This window comes from Sander lucioperca, chromosome 10, assembly GCF_008315115.2.
Source record: "Sander lucioperca isolate FBNREF2018 chromosome 10, SLUC_FBN_1.2, whole genome shotgun sequence".
Taxonomy (NCBI): domain Eukaryota; kingdom Metazoa; phylum Chordata; class Actinopteri; order Perciformes; family Percidae; genus Sander; species Sander lucioperca.
In genome coordinates this window covers 24,524,587-24,550,001 of record NC_050182.1, presented here as the reverse complement: position 1 = coordinate 24,550,001, position 25,415 = coordinate 24,524,587, and the positions used below count along the sequence as shown (strand labels likewise).

Below are 25,415 nucleotides of genomic sequence, written 5' to 3'. Positions count from 1 at the left end.
GTTAAAGTGCTGATGTCCTCCTTCAAATATATAAAGATATATGACAAGAGACCCTCTTCTCAAGCCCCCCTCAAGCTCCCCTCCTCTGCCGAGTCTTTAGTTGATAAAACTCCCCATGGACGTGATTCACAAATTATGCGTGTCAATTGCTCTCTTCCTTTTCCATGTGAGCGGCCGACTGGTGGCAAATATGGCTGTTGTGCATCTGTTGCTTTGCCTTTTATTAGACCATTAAATAGGGACATTAACCAGCATCATTATTGCAGGTTTCCTCTGCTGGCTCAGCTCACAGAGCAGAGCAAAGGGCAGGATGCAGGGATGAAAGCAAGAACATGAGGCAAACGTCTCTCCTGGCAGAAACTTTGGGTGTAAAATGTTTAAATCAGCTCTCTTATTAAACATATTTACGAGGCTAATTTTGTTTGGAAACCAAACTCTATGGTGTAGTGACAAAACACAATGTACGTGTGTGTGTGTGTGTGTGTGTGTGTGTGTGTGTGTGTGTGTGTGTGTGGGCGGGCGGGCGTGCATGTGTAACAGTGAGAGTAAGCCGAAATCCTCTCCCTCTCTGACTCTGCGTTGCTCACCTGCTCACGTTCCTCTCTCACTTAGTTTTGCGTCTGCCAGTGAGGAAATCTCTGAATGAACTAGTTGAAGCAATAGGTCACAGACAGAGTGTGTGAGTGAGTGTGAGAAGGAGAAGAGGAAGGAGAGAGAGAGAGAGAGAGAGAGAGGAGGGGGAGTACAGCGGGAAGCAAGCAACCCACGCAAAAGGAACTTTTTACTGTGCAAACACTTTCCATCTACCCTGCTTGCTCCCTCCATCTCAGACTGGTGTTAATACACTGGAGAGCCCAGGCCTGTCTCAGAGCTCCCGCTCCTCTCACCGCCATTCTCAGTCGCCCTAAACATTCTTTCCTCTCCTGTCATTGCGTGTCCTGTCTGTCTGCATCCCTCTCTCTCTCCATCTCTTCCTCCTTTCAAAGTGCTTCCCTACCAGCTCCTCTCTTACTTTCTCTTTCACACACTCACTCGCTTCCACTTCACATCCCTCTCTTGTTTTCTCTGGTGCAGTCTGGTGCGCAGGAGGATTAATAAAACATAAACAGTACAAGCTTTAAACAATCAAAGCATATTTAATCAAGCAGTGAATTATTTGTATCTCTTGGCTGTTATATATATCTGCACCAGTGACCCTATACAGAACTTAAAAAAAGAAGAAAAAAAAGTAAAAGAGAGGAGAGTGAAAGTCCTATTTCTGGTGCATTCCTCAGCATGCAGAATAGTTATCCCGGAGACAGTACTTGTGCATTCCCTGTCCCTTTGTCAGTCTGTGTGTGTGTGATGTATACTGTATCAGAGCTGACCACTACTTGCCGGCGCGCCGTGCGTCTGCATCAGCCACACACTGAGCCTGTTGTCGTGTTATTCTACGGAAGCTGAGAGCTGCTGACAAACGCAGGGGAAACAGGGAGGGGTGTGTGTATATGTGTGTGTGTGTGTGTGTGTGTGTGTGTGTGTGTGTGTAAAGGGGCAGTGGGGCCAGGAGAGAAGACGGGGAAAGAGTGAGAGGAGTGGGAAGACAAAAGGAAGAGCACTTGTGTGACGTCACAGTTTGCCCTACTTAGTGACTTTGTCAACGTGACGTGACCTCAGTCACATTGGGGGGGCGGGGGGTGCCCTTTTGCAGACAGATTGACACACACATACACACAGACACACAAACAAATGCACAGATACACACATATGCTTACGTCTGTTAGACAGTTCATCCCAGCATTTAAAACAATTTATAACCCACTGCCCCCTTTTAACCTGACATGTCCTGGCTGTTTCTTTGAATGCTGACGCACATCAGGCCCCTTCATCACTGGCCATTCATTAAATTAACGCTCATTACACGCTGACAATCGTAAATCAACCTCCTACAACAATGATAGCAGATAACACAACTTATAACAGTGCACATGGGCAGCTGTATTGATTCTACGTTGTTCCGCCGACCACTTCCTGTGCGTCAACCATGCAGAGTGTGTAAATTTCATCATAACCAAGAGCAAACACAGGAAAGGAAATTTCATATCCGCGTGTTGTCCCTGTTTATGTTTTGAAACAGCGTATGGACATCAGGATCAGGGAGCTGAGTACAACAGTTCGGAGAGTGCATTTGAAAATGTTTGGAAATCAAAAAGCCTACTCTCCACATTCAGTAGGCTGTGCTTTGACCGCACAGGGAGGGGAGGCGGACCTCAAGTTCACTGAAATGTCAACTTTGGTTTGAAGTGACTTTGACTAAAAGCGGTGCAAATATGGCACAGAAGATACACTGTCTTCTTTTTTGGATTGAAGTTTCTGCAGTTGTTGTCGCATTGCAGTTTCGCTTTTTCGCATATTGTTGTAGATAGAAAACATTTACTGTAAATGTTTATATAGACTGTGGACTATCTACCCCTCATCCTCCTTGGACATGCTATCTTATCTCAGGAATAGTGAGAGCAAGATATGGAAGTAATGTGTTTGCGTGCATTCTTTGTAACCACCATAATTATTATCTCCAGTTGACAAGTCTGACTGCCATCTTTTACTTACATCTGCACGACCTGTCACATCCACGGCGTCTCTCCAGTTTTATTTTCTTGACCTTTGTTCATTGTGGTAACTCACAAAAGCTTTGTTTAGTGTGCAGTTAGAGAACCATCTTTTTCATTGGAGGGCTGTGACTAAGAGGAATGACATGAAAGTTATTCTAATTTCTCTATTCTTGTTCCCGATGTTTATGTGCACTTTGACCCCCTGCTGTTCCCAATTAGCCACAAACGGTTCGGTCGGGAGATGTTTAAATGCCTTACATGTCTTCTTTTATCAATAACAGTCTGTTAGTCAAGTACTTAGAAATGAAAACTATCCAGAATATTCTATTTTTGGCACAGAGTTCACACACATTTCCATTACGCCAATGCCGCCCCTGTCTTTTTATGTCTCCCCTTCCCTTTTCTCCCTGACTCCTCATCCTCTTTCTGTTCATCAATCACTCTGTCCATTTACATCAGAAGGTCACCGCTGGATGTATGAATGGTGTCAATTGGCCTCAGCGTCTGCCTTGTATTACAGACGCCCTCGCATCTGGCTGGACCCCTGGTAGCGCCAGGAAGCATGCCAGGAATGCAAGGAATGGCTCAGTGAACGATAAGAAGGAAATTCACATCAGACTGGACTTAAAGCCCAGAAACAACAGGAGCAGGGACAATCACTAGGGATAAATGAAAGGGATGACGACAAAAGAGTAAGATGGGAGGCGATGGAATAGGATGCCTGGACGGACATTGGTCTAGATTTGACACTAAGACAATAAATACAGTGACAGAGGCTATCCTGGGAAGCCAAGAGGGATGACGAAGATGGGATGGTGACACATGAAGAGAGAAACAAAAGTTATGGGATGGGTTGGGAGGATTGGAGAAAGATAGGTAAAACGGTCATGGAGAAAAAACGAAGTGATGCTATGGAAGAGAGTGACTGAACAAAGATAGCAAGACTTAAAACAGACTATCACCAATCTAAAGGTTGTTGGGCGACAGCGTGGGATAACTGTGGCACAGGAAGAGGGATATAGATAGAGGCATGTCACAGGAAAGGCGAACCCCTTTAATCTGCCCCTGATTGGGTGTCAGTGAGTGGGAAGAGGAGGACACACACACGCCTCACAAGCAGATTTCTGGCTGGTGAATCTTTGGGTTTGACTGACAGCACCTTTTTATGATTCACTAACCCGGCTTTTCTGCTGTCTCCCACACTGTACCATCTGCAGAGGCTTTCAAGCTCAGTGTGAAACACAACATTGCCAAACCCTGATCCAGATTAGCTTCCCCTCTGCAGTGACCTAGTAAATCTGACTTTACATCAGTGTCTACTAACAAGCAAAGTCTACATCCCTTTTGTCTGGCTGCTGGCGCTGATTTGGGGCCAGCCAGTTGGTAATTGTTTTGAGCTGCTAAATTGCACCGGGAGGGATAGGATTACCTACCACCAGGGTAGTCCCCCCCTTCTCGCTTCCCTGTTTCCCCTGGATTACATCAGAGTTTAGGCTCCTTCATCTGTGAGTAAGCACATACCTCACAGTCACAGGGGAGGCCAGAAACATGTCTAAAGTGTTACAAAAGAAAGGTGTGTAATGGGATATATGGAGGAGGGCAGGAAGTGTAAAGAGTCCTTCTTACACATGGTTTTCTATTCATCTCCAATGAACAGATAAGAATGGTTGATGGTGATCTAGTTTCTGTTTGTGTGTGTGTGTGTGTGTGTGTGTGTGTGTGTGTGTGTGTGTGTGTGTGTGTGTGTGTGTGTGTGTGTGTGTGTGTGTGTGTGCTTATTGTTCCTATCTGGCCTTAACCCAGTCTTTTCTGTATTCAGATCATAAATAATGAACAACCCAGAAGGAAATGAAACATTATTCACATAAAACTCCCCAGGGTGCCTTATCTTGTGTGACAGTGATTCATTTCTGTAATATCATGATCACAGCATAAACCTTGGCCAATTACAATAACAAAATCTAGATAGATAAATAGTATTCCGGCCACAGTCTGGGCTTCTTCTCTCAAAAGCTACTTACTGATTAAACTTCAAAGTAAAAAGCATTCTTGCGTGACAAAGCAGGTCCTGTAATTCACCACTCAGGGAACACTTTCCCAGGTCAGATCAACATTGTAAAGCTCAACAGAGAACATACAATACAGTAAGTACATAACATTGTGATGAGGGGCAATACGTGAGACTTGATTTGTACTGTATGTGTGGTTGTACAGAACAAATTGGGGTCAGAATTTGATCTAGTGAACTTGGACAGTTCTGCCTCTCTCGTATGTTTAAGTAAAAACCTCATATAATGACTTGTGCGGTTCCCTGGCTTTTCGACCCATCTGAAACAGCTGACGCAAGGAAGATAGGTGGGTGTGTGTGTGAGTTTTGAGGTGAAAAGCACAGGCACACAAAGAGAGGTAACTCTTTTGTAACTCCATTAAAAAGCACCCCTGGGAGGTTTGGACGACTGACAGCTGAGGTGGAGCCCGGGGCAGCCAAGCAGGAGGGAGAGTGTTTATGTGTGTGTTTTCCTTCACTACTGGTGCTTATGTATATGGCTGCAGGGGTGTCTCTCAGGTCCGCAGCTGAGTGTGAAGGGGGTCCACTCAGGGGTATAGGAACAGGCCCCGGGGACGACCTATGGAACACCCCCGTTTTCCTCCAGGGAGTGATCCTTTTGAGGTGCGGTCCCCCACCACTCTTCACCTCCAATGTGCAGAATCAGTGGAAGGCAGAAACCCAGAGAGTATCCCTGACACTAATATGGAAAAAAGCCTGTTTGGAACGAATATAAGGGCAAATATTATTCTTCCTGAGCGTAACCACGGCGAGCACCTCTGACCTGGCAGTGAAAGTGCTGAAACAAAAAGCCCAAAGACTTTTTCTGCTCCATCAAAGGAGAGCAGCATAAAATAAACATGGCCATCAGATTACCACGCTGAACACGGGGCCGCGTTAGCCCGCGCCGGCTGCCCTGCCGCCCAACCCCATAGCTCTATGGGAGTTAAGTGTGGGGTCCGCTCAGTCAACACCATGACGCAAAATGGAACAAGCCTCTGACAGAAGCCCCAGGCTGATGGAATAAGGCCCCTACCCACAGGCCCCCCGGCCCGAGAGAAACATACTGAGCGAGAAACGAGAGAGAGAAAAACGGGAAGAAAGGAGGGAAAAGGTAGATGAGGGCATTTTGGAAAAGAGGAAAAGCCCAGCAGTTCCTAATTGGTGGCACTGGCCCTGTCCCAAATTGAAAAGCACACACATAAACGCTCTGCTACCCTGCAGAACCAGCAGCAGCAGGCCAGGACAGACAGCCGCCAGTGGAGAGAAGGCCGGGGCAGGGCAGGGCAGGGCAAGGCAGGGTACAGTGGTTGGTGGTGGTGGTTGTAGCTGCCAGTGAGACTGTGAGGCTTAGCTGGCTAGTAACAGTGAACAGCCTCAGCCTGGTGGATCTGACCTCACAGGGGTTCTTTTATATCCCTGCGTGTGCCTGTGTGCATTTGTGCGTAGGTGCACGCACGTGTGCACCAAAAAAAAAAAGTTTGTGTGTTTATGTTTGCATTTCACATTCGGGTGACGTAACCAGGAAAACAGATCTGTCCCTTGAGGAGGACCAAGGCTTTTCTTTCGGCCTTTTAGTCATCTCACTGAGGCCCTGCTGTCCATTTCATCCATGAGTCTCCCCATCTCCAAACTCAGTCACAGTCTGTCGTCTGTCTGCATCTGACTGATTTCCCTACCGGCACCTCTGACCTTTTCACCACTAGTCTCAAACCTCTCGCAGATTCCTCCACCCCCAGTCTGTCTTTTTGTCAGTCAGTCTGCTCCTTTGTTTCCTTCCTGGTCTTAACACAGGACTTAGCCCAAAGCCATGTACAATATTCCACTCTTACTTTGTTTCAGACAAGAGCAAGTCTCGCATTGCCAGACCTTACTCCACAGTGCTGTGGAGTAGACTAGAGCTGACTTGGTGACTGTGTCTCATGCAGCCTGATCCTTCAATATTTTTAATCTGAGACCCAAAATAAGAAATTTAGCTTAATTTATTAGGAGCCAGACTTGTAAAAATAATATTGTCCCCCACAATGCAGGTCTCCGCTGGTATAAGAAACCAGATTCCGTAATATTTGGTAATGATGACTCTGTTGGACATAAATGCTCACACTTTCCCCTCTGATTTCCTGATAAAACATGTCTCACAACCTCCATCAGTGGCCCTACAGTCATGGTATTCTGCCCTTTCCCGTGACGTATGACTTGAAAAACCTCCTTATACTTCAAGCTTTACGATGACGTACAGCTCAGGTAAAGTGTTACCAGATAACAAATAGATACTGAGGCCGTTCCAGGTTGTAGCTGTTAGTGTGAGAGCCATGGGCCCTTTTTGGTTCCTGAAAATGACTCCTGTGTGTAACAACAATGAGCACAATCACTGTGGTCCACTGGGCCTCACACCAGCAGCATTGCATTACCACGCTCGCCTCCCTACTGTTCTCCTTTTCTTTTCATCCTTCTCTCTTTTCTCCTCTGACTCAGCTGTTTTGTAGGAAACTCCGTCTCTTTGAAGAAGGGAAGAATCTTTCATTACTCGACAGCAGGGAGAGAGAAGGAGATGATAGGGAGAGAATAACTGCCCCATTGTCTTCACCCTCCCCTCCCTTCCATCCACCAATGATAATTGTGTTGAGCTAATTACAGAGAGCTGCTACAACAGGTGTGGGAGTCTGCACCTGGGTGAAGAAGTCTACTTAGTGTGTGTGTGTGTGTGTGTGTGTGTGTGTGTGTGTGTGTGTGTGTGTGTGTGTGTGTGTGTGTGTGGAGAGAGACAGAGAAAGAGTATTGTGTGTGTACTGTATATGACTACGCAATTCTGGGTGAAAGTGTGTATGACATTTTGTCTGTGTCAGTGATTGAGATCACAGAAAACTGTGTGTGTGTGTGTGTGTGTGTGTGTGTGTCACATGCTTACTAAACCTTACACGTTACTTGATAGTACTCAGACATTGGTCACCGTATTGTATCACAGACTACCGTAATATCACACAATCACCATGGACCTATACCAGTCTGAACTCCATCTGTGTTTAATTATAAAGCTACAGACTACATCTGTTTGACATTACTGGAAATTTGAAATTAGCACACAAACAAAGTCTCACTCTCACTCATACACCACATTGAATTTCAAATGAGAGTGATTACAATCCCCTAATTGATAAATGTGACCACAGAGAGCCTCTTCTTATGATTCATAATCTATAACCGGTCTTTCTCAGTGGCATGTTTTTGATGTCAGCACTGTAAGAAATTGGGGAGACAGAACCGGAGGCAACAGTTATGATGTAAGCAGGGGGTCTCTCACGGGACTGATGTGTTTTTTTGTTAAAGCTTTTTACCGTAAAGGAATTCATCTGAGAGGCTGACCGGAAGAAAGGAAGCCATTTGGTCGGGCGCCAAAAGGAGGAGCGTGATAAGTTTGTGGAGACGTCATAGAGCTTCACTCTCAAAACAAAGAAAGCGGTGAACTGTTTTCTCAAGAGGTCTGCCTGACTAGACAATGAAATTGACTGGATATTACCAAATTGTGACAGTTCAAGTTAAGCTGTTACTCACTCCTGTTGATGATATCACCTGTCTGCTGCCTGCTCATAACAGCCACTTGCTGATTTATGCTTAATGAGCTGCACTTTAATAGGGCCATAGGATTGTACCACATTAATGAAATGTGAAACCCTACCAATCAGACCACTTGTGTGTGTCACATCAACAAAGGGAAATGAAAATCTCCCCTGCTCTTAAGTCACTGGCTTTGACCTTTACGACAGCTTACCTTGGTAAAGTTAACCTTTGTGTGTGGTCGTCACAGCCTCATTTGCTTTCTTGAGTCATGACCCCTTCGTAAAATGCTACCATGATTACAGGAAATGAGAGTGTGCCTTTGGAGCAGACGATAATGTAGATGTTTGATCGCCTCCTTAGTCAAGCAATTCTACCTGCAGACTCATCATTTAACGTCAAAGGGGAATGAGTCCTGCATCGCCACCTTGTGGAATATTCCTTTGGTGTGGAAGTGTAGGCGATTGCCAAGCCCAAGGGGCCCTGCTGTGGGAAACAAGCTTGTCAAAGATCACACGGAAACTGTAGGTCTTTTAGACTAGAATTCAGCATTTTATTAAAAACAAGTAGTTTAAAAACATACATGGAAGCCAAGTAAAACAGTCACGTAAAGCATAACACTGCATGGCCCAACAGACATGAGGTTTTTACTCCCTGCTTTGTAAAACCTATAAAGGCATACCAAATCCAATACATTTCTTTTACTTGAAAATATCTAAATGGATAAATGAATTGATATGGAAATGTCATGAAAAAACAACAACCAGGCAACAAAATGCAGAAAATATGTCCGGTTTGCTTTTTTTGTGGTGTGCAGTTAGCGGTTTCTGGTGATTTCCTTTTCATTTCTGAGACATCCATGGAGAGACAAATATGGGCTTCCTTAAAGCCGAGTCCTCTGATTGGCGGGGAGCTCATCCTGGTCGAGTCCCCACAAGAAGGTGCGGAGACATGTCACTTCCTTTTGGAGCTCAGGGCTCGGGATTGGCTGGGAAAGGTCGAGGCGTGGAGTCTCATTTGGCAGGATTAGAGGAGGATGGTCCAGGAAGCTCTCAAAGATGTCTAAAAGATGAGTAAAGCAAAAGAAAGAATTGACTTACACACTTAACAATTAACAGATAATTTTCCTGGGTGGATTCTTATCTCTGTTAGTTTTATTTACCTCCACTCAGCTCTGTGCCTGGCAGAGGGGCCCAGGATGCTGGTGGGGCTCTGGTTGGACCCAGCTTGTAATGGGTGAGCAGGTGGTGCAACTGGGAAGGGCTTAACAAGACATGGTCCTCCAGTAGACTGGTCCAGGATGACTGATAGACGAGAGGTTAATAGTCAATCAGTTAATAATCTTGGGCTAGGACTGAAGGCTTCCTACACATGTAGCTGTGTTACCTGGATAAGTCGAGTCTTGGGAATACATAGGAAGTTGACTGTGACTGACAGTTTCTTCATAAACTCAGAGGCTATGTCTCCTAATCCCGCCCCCTGTAGCCAGTCCAGAACCAGGTCCAAGTTTGTACGGATCTGGACCGCTCTGGACCATGAAAACAGTCCATCTAGAGTAGAGAGAGAGAGAGAGAGAGAGAGAGAGAGAGAGAGAGAGAGAGAGAGAGAGAGAACAGAACCAATTCTATTATTAAAGAGAGCACTTAAAGAGCAGCTCTGATTTTAAAGTGAGACTATCTAACTTTGGAAAGAAGAAATAACACAATCTTACTTTTACAAATGAAAAGTTCTAATAATAATAAACAATAAAAGACACCACTGCTCAATTTATTACACTCAGGGGTTTTACTGTTACAACCTTCCTTAGTCTGGTATTATTGTTTGAAACTAAATATTGCGGTATAACTGATCATTGTCACAAACTTTGTGACTCTTCTCTACTTGAGCTCCTTTAACATTATGTCCTAATTGTCACTTGTGGCCACAGTGGCTGCTGTTCAGCAAAAGTTACTTAGGCTCACTTAAACCTGTGACCTCTCACCTCTCTCCAACAAAGTATTGAGCAGGGAGGTGTTGGTGAAGAAGAAGAGGTAGCCAAAGGTTTGGGAGGTGAGCGGCGGGGACAGACACGCCTCGCGCGAAAGCATCAGAGTACAGCGATACACTTCCACCAGCCCGGCAACTTTGGGCGGTAAGGTGGACACGTCATCCACCTCTACTTCCCCTCCTCCTTTCTCTTCTCCCTCTGCACTCTGAGCTCCATCCTTCTCCTTCTCCTTCTCTTCGCTGGAGAATGGGTTGCTGTCCAGTAGCGCTGGGAGGAGTGAGTACAGGGTCTTTGTGGACAGAAAGACTTGAGTTGAGAAACTTGAGTTAATTTCTTGGCAGGGAGGGGACAGATTAAATAGGGATGGGTTAAAATGAAGATGATAGACAGGAAGGTGGAGAGTTGTCTGTTGGTCTGTCCACCATTTTGGTCCACATTAAAATATTTCAACAAATATTGGATGGATTATGTTTTGGACATTTGTGGTTATGATTAAAATGTCTCAACTGCTATTTGATGGATTTTCTTGAAATTTGGTGCAGATATTCACATCCACCTCTGGATAGATTCTAATAACTTTGGTGTTCCCCTGACTTTTTTTTTTGGTGCGATCATCAGGTCAAATGTTCAAATTTGTCATTTATGACCAAATACCTGCAAAACTTAAACTTTGTTTCCATCAGCCTCAACTGTACTTAGAGTGTTTAATGCTAATTAGCAAATGCTAGTAAGTTAATACGCTAACATCTGTTTTTTATTAGTATGTAGTGTGTTTACACTGGATAGATTACAAAATAAAGTATACTGAAATAACTTTACTGACTACAGTCAATTTGCAAGTGTGCTGTTGATTTACACTATTCTCCCAGAATGCAAAGCACAAAGAGAATGGAAGAGCTGCTCACAGATGGAAAGAATTAAAATAAATTGTGGGTGTTGTTGGGGATGGCCATGGTGAGACAACTCCAGAAACATCTTGGAAAACAAAAAAATATGTATTAAGTCTTCAGAAAGACAATTTGCTTGTCGCTTTGTGAAGTTTAATTCGAAGTGGTATTCCAAAGTATTCCTGGCGTCATACATACAAAGCAATAAAGTTGTTGACTTTTTTTGTATGCTAACTGCTAAAACAGTATAGCGAAATTTAGTAGCATACTTTTATACTGTACCTTGGTGAGGTGATACACACACTGTTGGAAGGTGTGCATAATGACGTCATCCAGCTGCGCCAGAGCTTCTGAGCAGGTGTCCATGTCAGCCGTCAAAACTGGGTCCCCCGGAGCTTTAAAAAAAAGATCAGTAAGAGTAATTAAAGATTTTATGCCCACTTTAATTTCTAATTTATTTCATTCAAAGGCTTTTTTTTTTTTACTTGAATCAGTAATTTCCAGTCTTTTCAAATCACTCTCACCTTCAAACTCCCACTCTTTCTCCATGGCTTCTACTTTGACCTGAAAGAAGTTAAGGAGCTCTGTGGCATTTGACATCCAGAACATCAGGGGTCGAAGATCAAAGGACAGTTTCTGGACATTCGGCGTGCTTATCTCACCTTCTTGCTCTGTGGAACTGGACACATTTATGTAATGCCAAAGTTATGTTAGCTGTAAAATATTTGTGAACATTCTCCTGTCAGTATTTTCTTCATGCTTTAAAAGAGAAACACACCATACTGTGAGTAAAAATAGACTGTTATTATTGCTTAACTATATTTAAACCTTTTTTCAACATTGCCTTGTTATAATGCTTTCATCATACCACAAAAATGTACCAAAGACATAACAGCACAAGCACAAATGTATCATGAATCACTCAGCAGTAGATCTCTGAACAGAGGAAATATGAAGTAGAACAAAAATGTTCTTACTTTTGCGTGGGATGCTTATCCCCAAATTCCTTAATGTTGTCCTGTAAAGAGAGTTGGAGACAGAAGAGAACAGACATCTCGGGTTAGTGTGGGGAGGAGGAGGGGGAGCGGGGTCTAGCCCTGCAGCCAGGACAATTACAGCACATTTTCCAACAGGAGGGCAGTGACATCAGCTCATCCTCGCTCCTGTCCACAATGTAGCAGGCCACAATGAAGGGCACATGTCTGACTGCTGGTTTTTCTGTCTGACTGAATATCTCAATCTGCCTAACTGATGTTTTTTTGCCTACAGTAAATGTTTGAAGTAAGGACGTGGCCATATTGTCATGAAATACGTTCCCAGAAAAGGTTCATGCTTCAGATGAACCACCACTAAACCTCTGAGATATTTTATTATTTTACTTAATAACATGAGGCACATTTTATATGTAAGGCATGGCTCTATGGATGGTAATGTCAGTCGATTCACTCCTTTGCTCCAGACTTATTAAATAGAGTGACATTCATGGTTCCCAGAAATCCTATACTGACTATGTTGATTCCCTGACTTTTTCTCTGGCACCACCAGCAAGTTGACATTTTTGTCTTTTACTAAATTGTGTTGATAATTATTAGATGGATTGCCATAACATTTGTTTCAGACATCTATTACCCCATTAGGGTTGAATTGTAATAACTTTGGTGAACTTCTGATCTTTAATCTAGCACCATCATCAGGTCAAAATTATAATTTGTACAACACTTTTGTTTATAACCAAATACCTGCAAAACAAATGACATTCCCATTAGCCTCAGCTGTACTGTGTTAAGTGTTAATTGCCAAATGTTAGCATGCTAACACATTAAACTAATATAATAAAAATGGCAAACATTATATCTTCTTAGCATGTTAGCATTGTAATTATAAGCATGTTAACATGCCAATGCACCGCTGTTCCTAAATAGGTTTTTCTTGTATTTATTGGACATGTTATGCCTCACAGAGCTAACAGTAGATGATCAGAAAGGGGGGGAGAGATGGGAAATGATATGCAACAAAGGTCCATGGTTGTTGTCATTGTTGCGGCTCATGCTTGGCACCATTAATCCCAGGCCACCAGGACACTCCACATATCATTTCTTTTATTTTAGATATTGGTCTGTTGTTGTTTTTTTCTTACCCAGACAATTTCTTTAATTAGATTTGCTGACTTGAGTAATATCTGTGGTGTGAGCGCGGGATCCAGGTGTTTGGAGGCATGATCTATCATGATTGAGAGGAGATAAGCAGGAGCTAAAGGTCCGCCTCCAGAGTCTGGGGAGGAATTTTTGGAGATAATCTCCTAAGAGAAAAAGGGATAAATATGTAATTGCATGTCATTGGGGCCATTTCTCTATGATACCAGATAAATGAATAGTTAGTAAGAGCTTCTTTATCTGCCTGTCTCACCTGTAACAGAGCATCTGCGTGACGGGGATGAAACTTCAGAACTGCCTCTGTAGACCCCAGGTAGTGCCTCAGAGCTTCCTGTCTGTCCACCAACCCTGAGGGGCAGCAGGTGGTGGAGGCATCCACCTGCCATGGCAGGGTCAATGCCAGCGGTGGAGCTGGAGTCACACGTGGGTCACGGTACAGGAAAAGGAAGTGGTTCCCCAAGCCAATCACATCACCAGGCTTTAGGACCGTCTCCCTGTAAAGGGCCACTCCATTGTGTGTGACTGCGCCTCCTCTGAAGGGCCGCATCAGAGCTACAATAAAATAAAATTAGATTTAGGTAAACAGCAGGTGCACCATGGATCTAAGTATGATATGAGTCAGTGACTGTTAGTACCCTGTCTGTTGGGCATCTCAGGAACAGCTGAGTCTCTCCTGACCAATAAGTGTCTGGCCAAGAGGTCATGAGCAGAGAGGAACGTGTCCACCTTCAGAGGCCTCTTCCCCTTCCTCTCCCTCTCTCTATCCTTCTCTCTCTCCCTTATTGTGGGCTTTCTTCCAAACACATGCGTATGTCCCGCCATGATGTACAAAACAAAATCCTAAACAAAACACAAAGTGGAGAGCAGAAGAAAGTCAGGGAGGTCTGTTATCTTTTAAGTGCTATGGTTTATATCAATCTTGTCCATCTTAGAGATGTTAAGTTGAACAGAAGGCGGTTGATAAGGTATGAAGTGTGTCACAGTTTGCTACAATGGAGACCTGTGTGATGTACACAGAGGGGTTTTATGCGTTCGGTGGATAAATTGTTGAGGCATTGTGTTGCTCTGAGGCTGTTTTGTGCAGTACGCTGAATGGGAGAGGCTTGTAGAGGGATGGAAATCCTGATGGTATGTGGCGATTACAGACATGCAGGTATGATGTAATGTACTGGGTGTGTGCACGCGTGTACATCTGCACAAATCCTCTATAAAAATGTCTGTTAGTTTGCATATGTGCACATGAGTGTGTATGCACCTTGCTATAAAGTATACAACATAAGTGTCTGTGTGCCTGTGTTTACATAGTGTACGTGTGTGTGGGTGTTGTTTGTGAGTGTTTTGTGTCCGTGAGATATCATCTGTCAGCGTGTCTTGCCTTGCTCTGATCGTAACCCTGCAGCAACAGGAAGTAGGGCCGGTCTGTGGGTGGAAGGATCAAACTTTGTGACATCACTTCCAGGTCACAGCTGGAGTAATCTTTCTCGTCCTCCGCAGGCTGGTTCGTCCATCCAACCTTTGCTTCAGCTTTTGAAGCTCTAATCTGAAGAAAAAGCGGGTTAAGACATGATTGTTAGAATGCCACATGCATGATTGATTATGTTTTTTCCTCACCACATCAGCTTCTCTACCTCTCCGTGCTGTGGGTTGATCATGCTCACAATGTTCTTCCTATCCTGCACTCCTCCGTTGTTGTTAGGTTGTTTGCTGACGTGGTTGCCTTGCCGACGCCGCAGACTCAGGTTCATGTCACTGATGCTCCTCCTGAGCTCTGAGTTTCTTCCACGGTGGCCACGCTCGCTCTCCTCTGGTCCGCCTCCTGATGACATCCTGCTCCGCCGCCAGCGCACACCTGTTGCCCAGACAACCAGAGGATCGGTCAGTCTGACCCGTGTCGTGTATAAAGAAACCTGCCTGTTGAGTCTTACACATACCTTGATAGTTCTCTCCCTCCCTCTCACGCTCCTTCTCCCTCTCCCTCTCTTCTCTCTCATAGTCTTCCTTTCTTTGGATTTCAAAGCGCCGCTCAAATCCGTCCTTAGGCCGCCACATGTCCACTAACAACAAGGGACATTCCCATGGGGCAACGCTTCTCCGGCACTCTGTCTCCCATTTGATAGCTCCATCTGGCTGCTGGATGGGCTTTCCAATGACATCACACAACAGGAAGTCCTCTGGGCTGTGTTTCTGGAGAACTAGAAGGTAATGGAGGAAGAGAGGAGGAAAGGGGTGTAATTATTTTTCCATAACACCGCTGTTTATGTTTATATTAAGTCATTCCCAATTGGTTTAAATATTTGAGCAAACAATTCCCAGTAATGGGTCGCAACAGAGGTCCAAATGAGAGAAAATTTCCCTCTCTCATACCTGCGTCATCTGTCTCCTCCCTCTCCCTCTCAGTGTACCGGGTGATGACCTGGGCAATGAGCTGTCTGGCTGTAGAGTGAATGTTGGCCAGCAGGGAGCGATAGTTGGCCCCACTAGAGAGGGCATCCCCATAGATCTTGATCAGGCCCGGGGCAGAGGAAGAGGCAGGGGGCAAGTAGTGGTGGGAGGAGGGGGCAGCTGAATGAGCCCAAACCTCTCTCTCCCTCTCCCCCACCGCCCGGTCCCTGTCGCTGTTAGAGCGCCCTCGCAGGAAGAGATGGGAAAGGCGTTTTGTGCGGGACTGGGTCGCAGCAGGCCGCGGCCTGAGGAAGGCCGGGGAAGGAGATGGGGATGGGGTAGGGGAAGCCAGCGAGGGGGTGGAGATAGAAAGGGAAGAGGAAGGAGCAGAGGGGGCCTCGTGGAGGGAGGCTGCGTCAGAGCTGGTGGTCGACCTGGGAACAACAGAGGAGGGGAAGACAGATGGAAGAGAGAGGAAGGAGAAAGGAAGGGACCAGTCAGCTGTGAATTATGACTGACTAAACACAGACAAACAACAAGGACTAAAATAAAAGAGGGAAGGGTTACAGGGTTGAAAGGATACCAGTGACAGTGGAAGTAAGATAAGATGACATAAATACATGAACTATTCATTCAACAATCAGGCACTGAATTCTAACTAAACAATAACTGCCATGAAAGTTCCATAACAAGAGAACAATTATACATGACTTAGAAGCAAAACAGGAGATAAAAAAGTGAGTTTAAGAGAACTTCAGACTAACTTGACAGAGATAGCGCTGGGCCAGCGACCCCCTAATTTGGCAAAGTGTTTCCTGGGCGAGTTGATCCACAGACCCACTGGGAAATGGAGCTTTCTGAAGCGAGGACTGCCAGACCCCTCCATCTGACAGAGGGAGAGCATAGATATGCAGATATTGAGAACAAATATGTTTTTAACTCAATAATCTGCAGTATGTCAAGATACTGTAAATTTAACTTTTCCCCTAATCTGCTTAATCTACCTCCACACTGCAGCAAGGAATGTGAGTCAGCAATGCCAGGATTGAAACAATATAACAATATAACAATGGCATGATGTCACCATTAAAAAATATCAACAGGATACCTACAGCAGGTTGTCAACATGGTGAAAACAAACAGAAAGAAATTAACTCAAAACACCCCAATCAGCCCCTGAAAATTATAGCGTGAATTTCCCATTCTCAAACAGGAAGCATCTTTTGTAAGACTCAGGTCCAGCTGTTGCACTGACAGGGAAATACCCACTCCAAAGGTCACTGTCTGTCCTATTCTCAGTATTATTTCTATGTAAATTACAATCAAAATTAAGGATCACGCTTGCTTTTTTGAATTTGGAGGCCTAAACAAAATCATTGTAGTCCTCTGGAAAACGACTACCTTTTAGTGTGATTTCTAACAACACTACTTGTTATGTCTTGACACGTGTGTCCACACCTAAAATCTAAGTTGTCATACTACGCAGAAAAGACAGCAGTTTTTAATCCTTCCAAGATGTTTTGGTGGAATATTTAAAAAAATCAAACCATGAAATCAAAACGGTACATGAAAGAAATCCCAATGCTTTTAGTTGTTAGATTTTGAATACACTTACCCACAGTTACTACTGATCCTTCTATAGTGTGTTATGAGGATTCTTCGCCACTGAAATGCAAATACGCAGCTCAAAATAATCTAATAACCTTGTACGTTTCCTTTTTCCCGTGACGAAATTCCATTTTCAAAAGGGCCTAAACCTAACACACATCTACATATATATCTATAATTCCTAATATCCTTTAATATCAAATAAGTTATCTTAACTAAAATACCTTTCTCTTTTGCTTTTCTCTCTAACTGGAAAATATCTGCTCCCTCTCGCCCTCTGGCTCTCAGCCTCTCTGGGTCTATAGATAGAGAAACAGGCCCATTGTTCTAAGTGACAGAATTTCCTTCCTTTGCAGTGGACAACACCTATATCCTGACTAAGTGAGAGAGAGAGGCAGAGATGGGTGAATTTACACACACATATACAATGTAAGGCCTTATTGGGAATATTGCATACTGTATTATACACCACAAAGCAATCTAGATATCTATATTTTGGTCTGTCTGGATTATACACAAATATGGGGTCTCTGTTTCATCCTAATAAAGTTTAGTTACATCAAACAGGGTTTCAAAGCCACATAAGATTCCCAAGAATGTGTCCATTTAAATCCTGTACAACGCTGTGATTTTTATTAGAACAGATCACAAAACATACAGAGGGCCCAGTTTGAAGTTTTGCTGGAACGAGGATGAAGGAAACACTCACAGCGAGACAGGAAGCTCAAGGGAGCGACAGAGACACCTGCGATCTTTGACCTTTTCTTTGACAGGAAGATGGCGATGGAAAGAGAAAGGAGACTGGCTCTGTGTCCCAGTTCAGGGGATGGATCCTCCAAAATCTGCATTTCTAGACCGAATACAACATCAACACGGGTCAATAACCCTTTTCCCATTTCGAAGGCTCCTCCACTGATTCAAAGTGTCACTGAGGGAGAAGAGAACAGGTTACTTCAAGTTAAATGTGGACAACATGTACAATAGCTGTAACATTAGCCTGATATTATCATAAGTCAGCATCATATTGATACAACAAATTAGGTCTTACTGTAGTTGGCCTCCTTGCCAATCATACATAAGGAGCTGAAGAATACAGACTATAGGCCTACTGTGAGTGACTTTGTCAAACATTAAAAAGAAATATTTAATCAAAGGACTTTAAAATGAATTCTACGTTCAACTGGTTACATCCTAAACGCTGTGTTTTCTTGCGGCCTGAGGGGACTCCTGTCAATGACTTTGAGCCAACAATCTGATACACTTTAGCAATGATTTGTGACTTCTAGGACTTTATATATTTTTAGTCGAAATACCTTAGCCAAGCCCAAAGATTAATGTTGCTATGTAGGCTACTTAAAAATTGATTTATTGAAAGCAACACAAATTCAAACTGACCACAGCAGTCTTCTTCAGAGGAAGCCATACTAAATTTAAAATTAGTTCTAAATTTTGTCAGCCACCTTCAAATCTACAAGCCTATTTGGTACTAAAATGTGTGTGGAGTGTTGCTTAAAGCTTTGCGTCCAAGATTAGGTAACCTACTTTATTTGTTTCAAAATAATACACCTTTAACAATGACTACATTAGCATGTAGATACTGCTTCTCATTAAACCACCAACATGCTGTAGTTTTGTGCCGATCCATCCTACTGCTGAGGTGGGAAATATCAATAAAGCAACATAATATTCCACGTGATTGGTATATTTTGTCTCTGTTGCATTAGATTTGTAAGCTAAACTGATCCCTCTATTATGAGACAGGCTAGTGATAGTTGTTATAGCTCAATAAAAATGAATAAAACATATTTTAGAAATATATAAACTTAAGTGCGCTAGTCTGGATTGTAAAAACAAGGACTGGTCAGGCAATATAGTACACCCATGACTCCCACCCGTCAGCCGATATCCCAGCATCCTTAGCGCGTCGACGTAGGAGGGCATGTTTCCGGAGCGCACCGAGGACACATATCAAGAACTGTCCCAAGGTTAGCTGTCGTTAACTCCTAAACTTTGTGTGCTTTGTACAAATGTTAAGCTTCTATTGCTCAAGCTCTCTGATGTTTTGACTTACCAAACTCCCGGAACAACCAGGCGTCCTCAAATGTGTTATCTAACAAGATCTAGCTAGATATATTAACATGTTAGCAACGAGCCAGCTAACAGCTAAGATTAGCTAGCTAACTGACAACACTTTGTCAAGCTATGCAAACTATGCTAGCTTGTATTCAAACATATGTGGCCGTGTCAATATTTGTTTTTGACAATAAACTTATCAGAGTTAGATAGTTGTCATTAGGTTTGATAAATGAACTAGCATTGCGTAATGCGTAAACAAATCTAACCTAAATTTAACATTGATCGCAACGGTATATTTAGCTTAGCCAGATAACATTGAGCATTATACTGAAGTAACACCGGGTTAGCTCTGTTCATTTAAGTTTTTTTTTTTTGTATAATGCTGCACCAGCTGTGAGTTGATCCACCCTGTGTCTGTGTGTTTTAGTATCGTTCAGACGTGTGATTGAAGCTCATAAAGATGTCTGACACTTTTGATGAGAAGATCAAGAACTACAGGACGGCTCCCTTTGACGCCCGATTCCCCAACACCAACCAGACCCGCAATTGTTTCCAGAACTACCTGGGTGAGAACATGGATCAATATGTTGTGATTACTCGTTTATAAGACTGGGGAAAAAGTTGATAAAACTGTTCGGACTTAGCATCCAAGGACAGGACACTGAGAAAATACCTGAACTTGTCATGATGTGTATACTGCAACATAATCAAAGCATTTACACACACATAAACGTGGTATTTTTTTAGGTGCACCAATAAAATGTGCATTCATCAGCAACTTTTTGGTTTTGTTAAAATCTTTGTATACATTTGTAAAATCTTGTGTAGAAACGACCATCACATTTACTCGGTTCCCCACAAGATAGCTGGCAGTTAACGGTAACGCACAAATCAGGCATAGTTTAACTTCTAAGAACATTTTCACTTGAAATTAAAATATGACCTCCACATGACATTGGTAGTAATAGGTACACACAAGTCACAGTTCAGTTCATACCCTGGTTTAGGAGTGAGGGTTTAGTGTGAGTTCAGAACAGCGGAAAAAAACATGCATAAGGATACGTTTATTTTCATTTATTTTGAACAGACTGTAGTGCAAGTATCAAAGACAGACACAATCCCCTTGTTGGGGACTGAGGTAACATTTTGCCCACTGGAAACTTTTGTAAACTATTTTCATTATAAAAACAAGGAACATTTCAAAAACTTTTGTATTACACTGTATGAACACTGAACACTTTCCCAAAAGGCAAAAGGACACAACAGGCTATAAAACTGAAAGGCATCTCTTATGTTTTAACAATGAAAATACAAAATAAATAGAATAATAAAAAACAGAGCTTGTGCATTAAGAGGATGGTTACAATTAGTTCCACCTTGGCTATATGCAGTAATTGTTTTATCCTATTCTGCTTTTGAGTCTAAAGGCTGCTTGAAAGCAGCTGGGGTGAGGAGTTGGGCTCCGGTTTGATTTTTCCTTCATCTGGGTGATTGATTGGGTCGTTGAATGTGCGTAAGCATGTTCGCTGTGTTTAGATTTACATACCCTGATACACCGTCCTTGTTTTCTACACAACTCTCTAACCTAAGCACCTGTTGCTAACGGCGTACAGCTAACAGTTTCCGGGCACAACTCGTGCTTGTGAAATCTGGTTCCGTATTACGTGCATACTGTGACGGTTTGGCATAAATACACAAACCGGTACAGCTCTATTTGGTAGTATTTAAAATTAAATTTTTAACAAGTTCAGCAAATTATCAACTATATACTCAACTGGAATCAGTATTCTGATTAATCCATTGGTCATAAAACACAATAAAAAAATGAGCGGTGTAACCATTACATAGCCTCTGAGAGAGTTTTTTCCCGGCACTGTGATATGCAGGTTGGTTCAGATGTTATTAGCCACATTGTTTCAGGTATTAGCCCTGAGTGGTATGGTTATTACTTTTCGCTTCAGATTGAAGCTTGATCATCTTGCTAATAAAATGTAACGAAACAACAAAATCTCTGGTTGTTAATTTGTTCTGTCCAGACATTTTAATGCTGGTACTGACTGCCCCTTTGATCTCTGTGGCTTCTTTTTTTATGGTGTTTTTAGTATGAACATTGTGTCACATTTTTGTTGTGTTTTGCTCCAGACTTCCACAGGTGCAACAAGGCCCTGTCAGCCAAAGACCAGGATGTGGCTCCCTGTGATTGGTACCAGAGGGTTTACAAGAGCCTCTGTCCCATGAGCTGGGTAAGTTATAGGATAACAGCTAGTACCCTTATGTGAAGGTGTATGAAAGTGGAATGCACCACTACACTTCTTTCTAATAGTTTCATTGGACACACACACTGAATGTTGTTGGTGCTGACTAGATAAGATTAGCTAATGTGTCCCAGAGACACTCATTGGTTTCCTGCTTCTTGATATTCTGAGTTGTGTGTGTGGTTTTGCTTCTCTGTAATTTATTTTGCTTTGTTGTGTGATTTAACTGTTTGTCAGTTATCTCTAGGTGGTCTCATTATTGTTGAGGTTCTTTTAGAGTTGCTGCAGCTGTTGAATTGATGAGGAAATTTGTACATGACATCAGATAACAGCTGTGAGACTATCTTAAACAACATTCTGTTCCCAAGGCCAAGACATCTCATATCTGTGTCGGTGTTCCAGGGACTGACATGAAACTACTACTGTCGATGTAAAGCTACAGTTCTGCTAGTGCTTGAACATTAATTTGTTGTCAGATGGGGCTAATGTTTTCTCTGATATCTCCCGCAGGTCGGCAAATGGGACGAGCAGATAGAGAATGGAAGTTTCCCGGGAAAGATCTAAAATCGGCAGCCGTTATTGATCAGGACAGTTCACTGCTAGACATGCTGTTGCACCTTTACCTCTGTAGTGTGCCTCATGACATCTTCAAAACGGCTAACAAACCATCATCAATAATGTTAACTGTTATTAACTTTAAATATAAACACGCACAGCTTTTTACCTTGCATGTTAAGGTCTGAAGTTTTTTTTCTCCGTCTATTGTAGAGTACTCTTCGGCTTTGTTTGATCAATAAATACAGTGCGGATTTAATTAAAAGGATGTTGTTCATTAAACCGTTTCAGTACTTTGTCATACTGGATTTACCTATAGGGCATTTTTCCAAGCTAGACACAGTAAACTGTTTTCTTAAATTGGTTCCTTAATTTCACAAAGCAAGCCTGGTTATGAACTATACCCATTCAGGGGTAGATGCAATGGTTGCCATTAAGATTTCAGTTTAACTTGCAGAGACCTGTAGTCTCTCTGGATCACCTAACGTAGCCTTCAGCTGTATTGATTTTTCTGCTCTGTATTCTCCAAAGTATTCAAGACTATATTTCACCGGAGATGAAGTGTTAAAGCTTAAGTGCGTAACTTTTTAATATTATTGAATGTCCGTTGCATTCAAGCCATTGCCAAATGAGTTGCTACAAAGCTAATTAGACTATCAGCTCCACACAACTCTGTATTTCTCAGTATGACTATGTTCAGAAGATTTCGTCATTGCGTCGTCACGCACAGAAGCTCAAGTGAAGATAATTACCTCTTCTGAGTCCATGTTTTTTTAATCCTCCATGTCCTCCTTGGCTCCTGGAAACTGCGTGGAGGAGGGGGGGGTGCGCAACAGAAGGCTTGTATCGTGGACGCGCCGACTGTTGTTGTTAGTACTTCCTCATGGGGGGACAGAAACTACGCTCTATAGCTTTAAATTAGTTGTTTCTGAAACACCTCTCAGGACTGTCTAGTGTAAAAACTTAATATAACAAAAGCCTCTTTCCGACCAAGTAGTTACAGGAACGTAGTTCTAGGAACAGTCCACTTCTAAACAGTTCTACTTACTACTCTTGTGTGAACACAAAAGATCTTTTGTTATTATAACACAGCCATCTAACCACCACAATATTTTGTTATGATACCACAGCCATTTAAATTGCTGCTGCTCTTTTTAATCAAGCAGGTAGGCCTACCTTCATGTGTGCATTTACAAATAACTGTAGTAACCCACTTTTCTATTAAATATTTAATTTATATAAAAGTAAAACACAACACAGCAAACTTTAGAGTGCAAAGATAAACTTAAGACCTGTTTACAAAAGTAGAATGCATGCTAAACAGTGAAGTTAATATAATATTAAAAAGATGCAGAAAAGGGAAAAGGCCCTGAAGTAGGAGCTGAAAGAGTTACAGGAACTGCGGTCAGAGGAACTTAATAATCCCTAAATTGGTCCAGTCGGAACACGAGAAAAAAAAGGGTTCTAGGAACGTTATGTTTTAGGAACTGTAAAAAAACCCTCCGGTCGGAAAGGGACTGAAGTGTTTCCAGAGGGTGGCAGTGGTGTTAAAACCAGATGCTTGTTTTGGTGTAATACTCTATTTTCACCACAGTGTGGCACAGTTGAACTGTATCTCTTTGACTAAACGGCTTACAAGTGAATTGTTACTATAAAGCTTATTGATGTAGGGCAACTGAATAAGTCTCTTTGAGGACCAGTATCTGATATATTTGTATTAATTTGATGCTCTGAGTCAGTGTGGCACATTGACTATTAAAGGAAGCTGATCAATGGGTGTGATAGGTTGTGTTGACATGGAGTTAGTGCTGCACCCTGCAACAAGTACTGATCTACTGAACTGATTCAAGTCTGGAAACCATAGCATTAGTTCATTTCATCAGAGGTGGCTATGTGCACATAACTTGGCATTCACTGCAACAGAAGTAGAAGAATGTCAATGATTTCATGATGCAAATAGTCTGAAAATGTACAGATTTACAGGTTTCACAGATAAGAAAAACAGACAGAAAACTTTAAAACATGTTAAAAAAAGGAAAGGGTCTTGCCTATACTTCCTGTTCAGTCATCCAAACACAGCATCTTCTGTAATACATCTTAAAAATATATATAAATTACTTCTTAAAACAGTACTGAAAGTGTAGGCTGTGCTGAATTACCAAAAAACATACACAAAGATTCTCGTCTTGAGATTTTCTCATTCATTACTTTCTTTCAAAAGTAATATTCAACATGTTCAGGTTCGTCAAACACAGTGTTGTCTTCTACATTTCCTCTCTAATGTGTATAATTATTTTATCGGTCAGACAATAATTAACTTGCTCCTCTTTACCAGGATTTCACTGTTTACTTCACGCTGCCATTGTGGGTGGGTTTAACCTTCAGGATCTTAAGAAACATGCAGTCTTGCATTGTGTTACAGTGACAGTATTGGCGCCTCCGTCCTCAGTGCAATCTTCCTTTGATTATCATCAGCTCAGCACATCCTCCACTGGCAACTGTTCACCTCAGCTATGCTACAATACGTCCTGACAAGCCAGAGAGGGTGTGTTCCGCTCTTCTCTGTTGATCTGTTAGGCCAGATAAACTTTCCTTAAGCCTTTACTTGTTTCTGATAGTTGTGCCATAGATGTGGTGGCAAAATAAAAAGCCTGCTCAAAACATAAAGCTAAGTGACTGCTAGAGAGCTGTGGATGTCATGTGGGAGTATATGTCAGAGTCAATTTGTGTCAAAATCATGGCAACTCTAAAAACACAAGGTGGCACTGCTGTACCAAATGGAAACGAGTAACACCTCCAGTAATCTGTTGTCACAATGCTCCATCTCTCTGTTGACCATGAACCATAGACTTATATACAGTCTATGCCCTGAACCACCATATCATCGTTATAAATACGTTTATAATGTTTAATCCCACACATGAACTCAAATTGACCAAATATACCTGAAATTGAACTAAAGAGAAATGTGTATAAAATTATGGAAACATTTAGAATATTTCTATTTGATGCAGTGACGGAGCCATTTCAAAACATTGACAACTGTGTTTGAATATTTTGCTCTACGTAATATACCATAGGCCAATAGGAAAAGGTTCAATGACGTGTTGGAATATTCAATATAGACTGTAGTTTCAGTGTGGGAAAGGAAGGGTTTTCTTTCCTTAGCTTTTAAGCTATCAGACAGAAAATCTTATGGAACAATCTTGCGTTTGCCAATATTGTTGTTCCCTGTTCAAACATTATTAAAGCAAAACCTGTTATAAATTTGCTGATAAAATGGCTTTTAAGTAAAAGTTTAAAAGAATGGTGCACTATA

General features: G+C 42.5%; 2 protein-coding genes across 4 annotated transcripts; one reads left to right on the top strand and one right to left on the bottom strand.

Moving 5' to 3' along the window:
* Positions 1-8,721: 8,721 nt before the first annotated feature.
* Positions 8,722-17,513, bottom strand: rasip1 (Ras interacting protein 1). Of its 2 annotated transcripts, none has more exons than XM_031299493.1 (16): positions 17,218-17,513; positions 16,367-16,488; positions 15,585-16,036; positions 15,152-15,412; positions 14,849-15,069; positions 14,596-14,760; positions 13,856-14,060; positions 13,474-13,772; positions 13,205-13,366; positions 12,045-12,085; positions 11,592-11,746; positions 11,350-11,462; positions 10,175-10,469; positions 9,580-9,743; positions 9,356-9,497; positions 8,722-9,255 (listed from the first exon to the last, which is right to left on the bottom strand). In XM_031299493.1, the coding sequence occupies exons 2-16, from the start codon at positions 16,486-16,488 to the stop codon at positions 9,077-9,079; spliced, it is 2,976 nt and encodes a 991-aa protein (XP_031155353.1). In that variant the 5' UTR covers positions 17,218-17,513; the 3' UTR covers positions 8,722-9,076. The 2 variants fall into 2 exon arrangements, with proteins under 2 accessions (XP_031155353.1, XP_031155355.1); XM_031299495.1 differs by having other exon boundaries at positions 14,879-15,069.
* A 1,577-nt stretch (positions 17,514-19,090) lies between these two features.
* Positions 19,091-22,378, top strand: LOC116049682 (cytochrome c oxidase subunit 6B1). 2 transcript variants are annotated; one of them, XM_031299576.2, is made up of 4 exons: positions 19,091-19,195; positions 19,714-19,852; positions 21,429-21,529; positions 22,052-22,363. In XM_031299576.2, the coding sequence occupies exons 2-4, from the start codon at positions 19,747-19,749 to the stop codon at positions 22,103-22,105; spliced, it is 261 nt and encodes an 86-aa protein (XP_031155436.1). In that variant the 5' UTR covers positions 19,091-19,195; positions 19,714-19,746; the 3' UTR covers positions 22,106-22,363. The 2 variants fall into 2 exon arrangements, with proteins under 2 accessions (XP_031155436.1, XP_035861852.1); XM_036005959.1 differs by lacking the exon at positions 19,091-19,195 and having other exon boundaries at positions 19,732-19,852; positions 22,052-22,378.
* The last annotated feature ends 3,037 nt before the right edge of the window (positions 22,379-25,415 follow it).

Coding starts and splice junctions, on each gene's coding strand:
- LOC116049682 (XM_036005959.1), top strand. CDS start 19,747: ATGTCTGACACTTTTGATGAGAAGATCAAGAACTACAGGACGGCTCCC. Junction 19,853..21,428: donor TTGTTTCCAGAACTACCTGG/GTGAGAACATGG, acceptor GTTTTGCTCCAG/ACTTCCACAGGTGCAACAAG. Junction 21,530..22,051: donor GCCTCTGTCCCATGAGCTGG/GTAAGTTATAGG, acceptor TATCTCCCGCAG/GTCGGCAAATGGGACGAGCA.
- rasip1 (XM_031299493.1), bottom strand. CDS start 16,488: ATGGAGGGGTCTGGCAGTCCTCGCTTCAGAAAGCTCCATTTCCCAGTG. Junction 16,037..16,366: donor CCCAGCGCTATCTCTGTCAA/GTTAGTCTGAAG, acceptor TGTTGTTCCCAG/GTCGACCACCAGCTCTGACG. Junction 12,086..13,204: donor TAATTAAAGAAATTGTCTGG/GTAAGAAAAAAA, acceptor CTCTCTTTACAG/GACAACATTAAGGAATTTGG.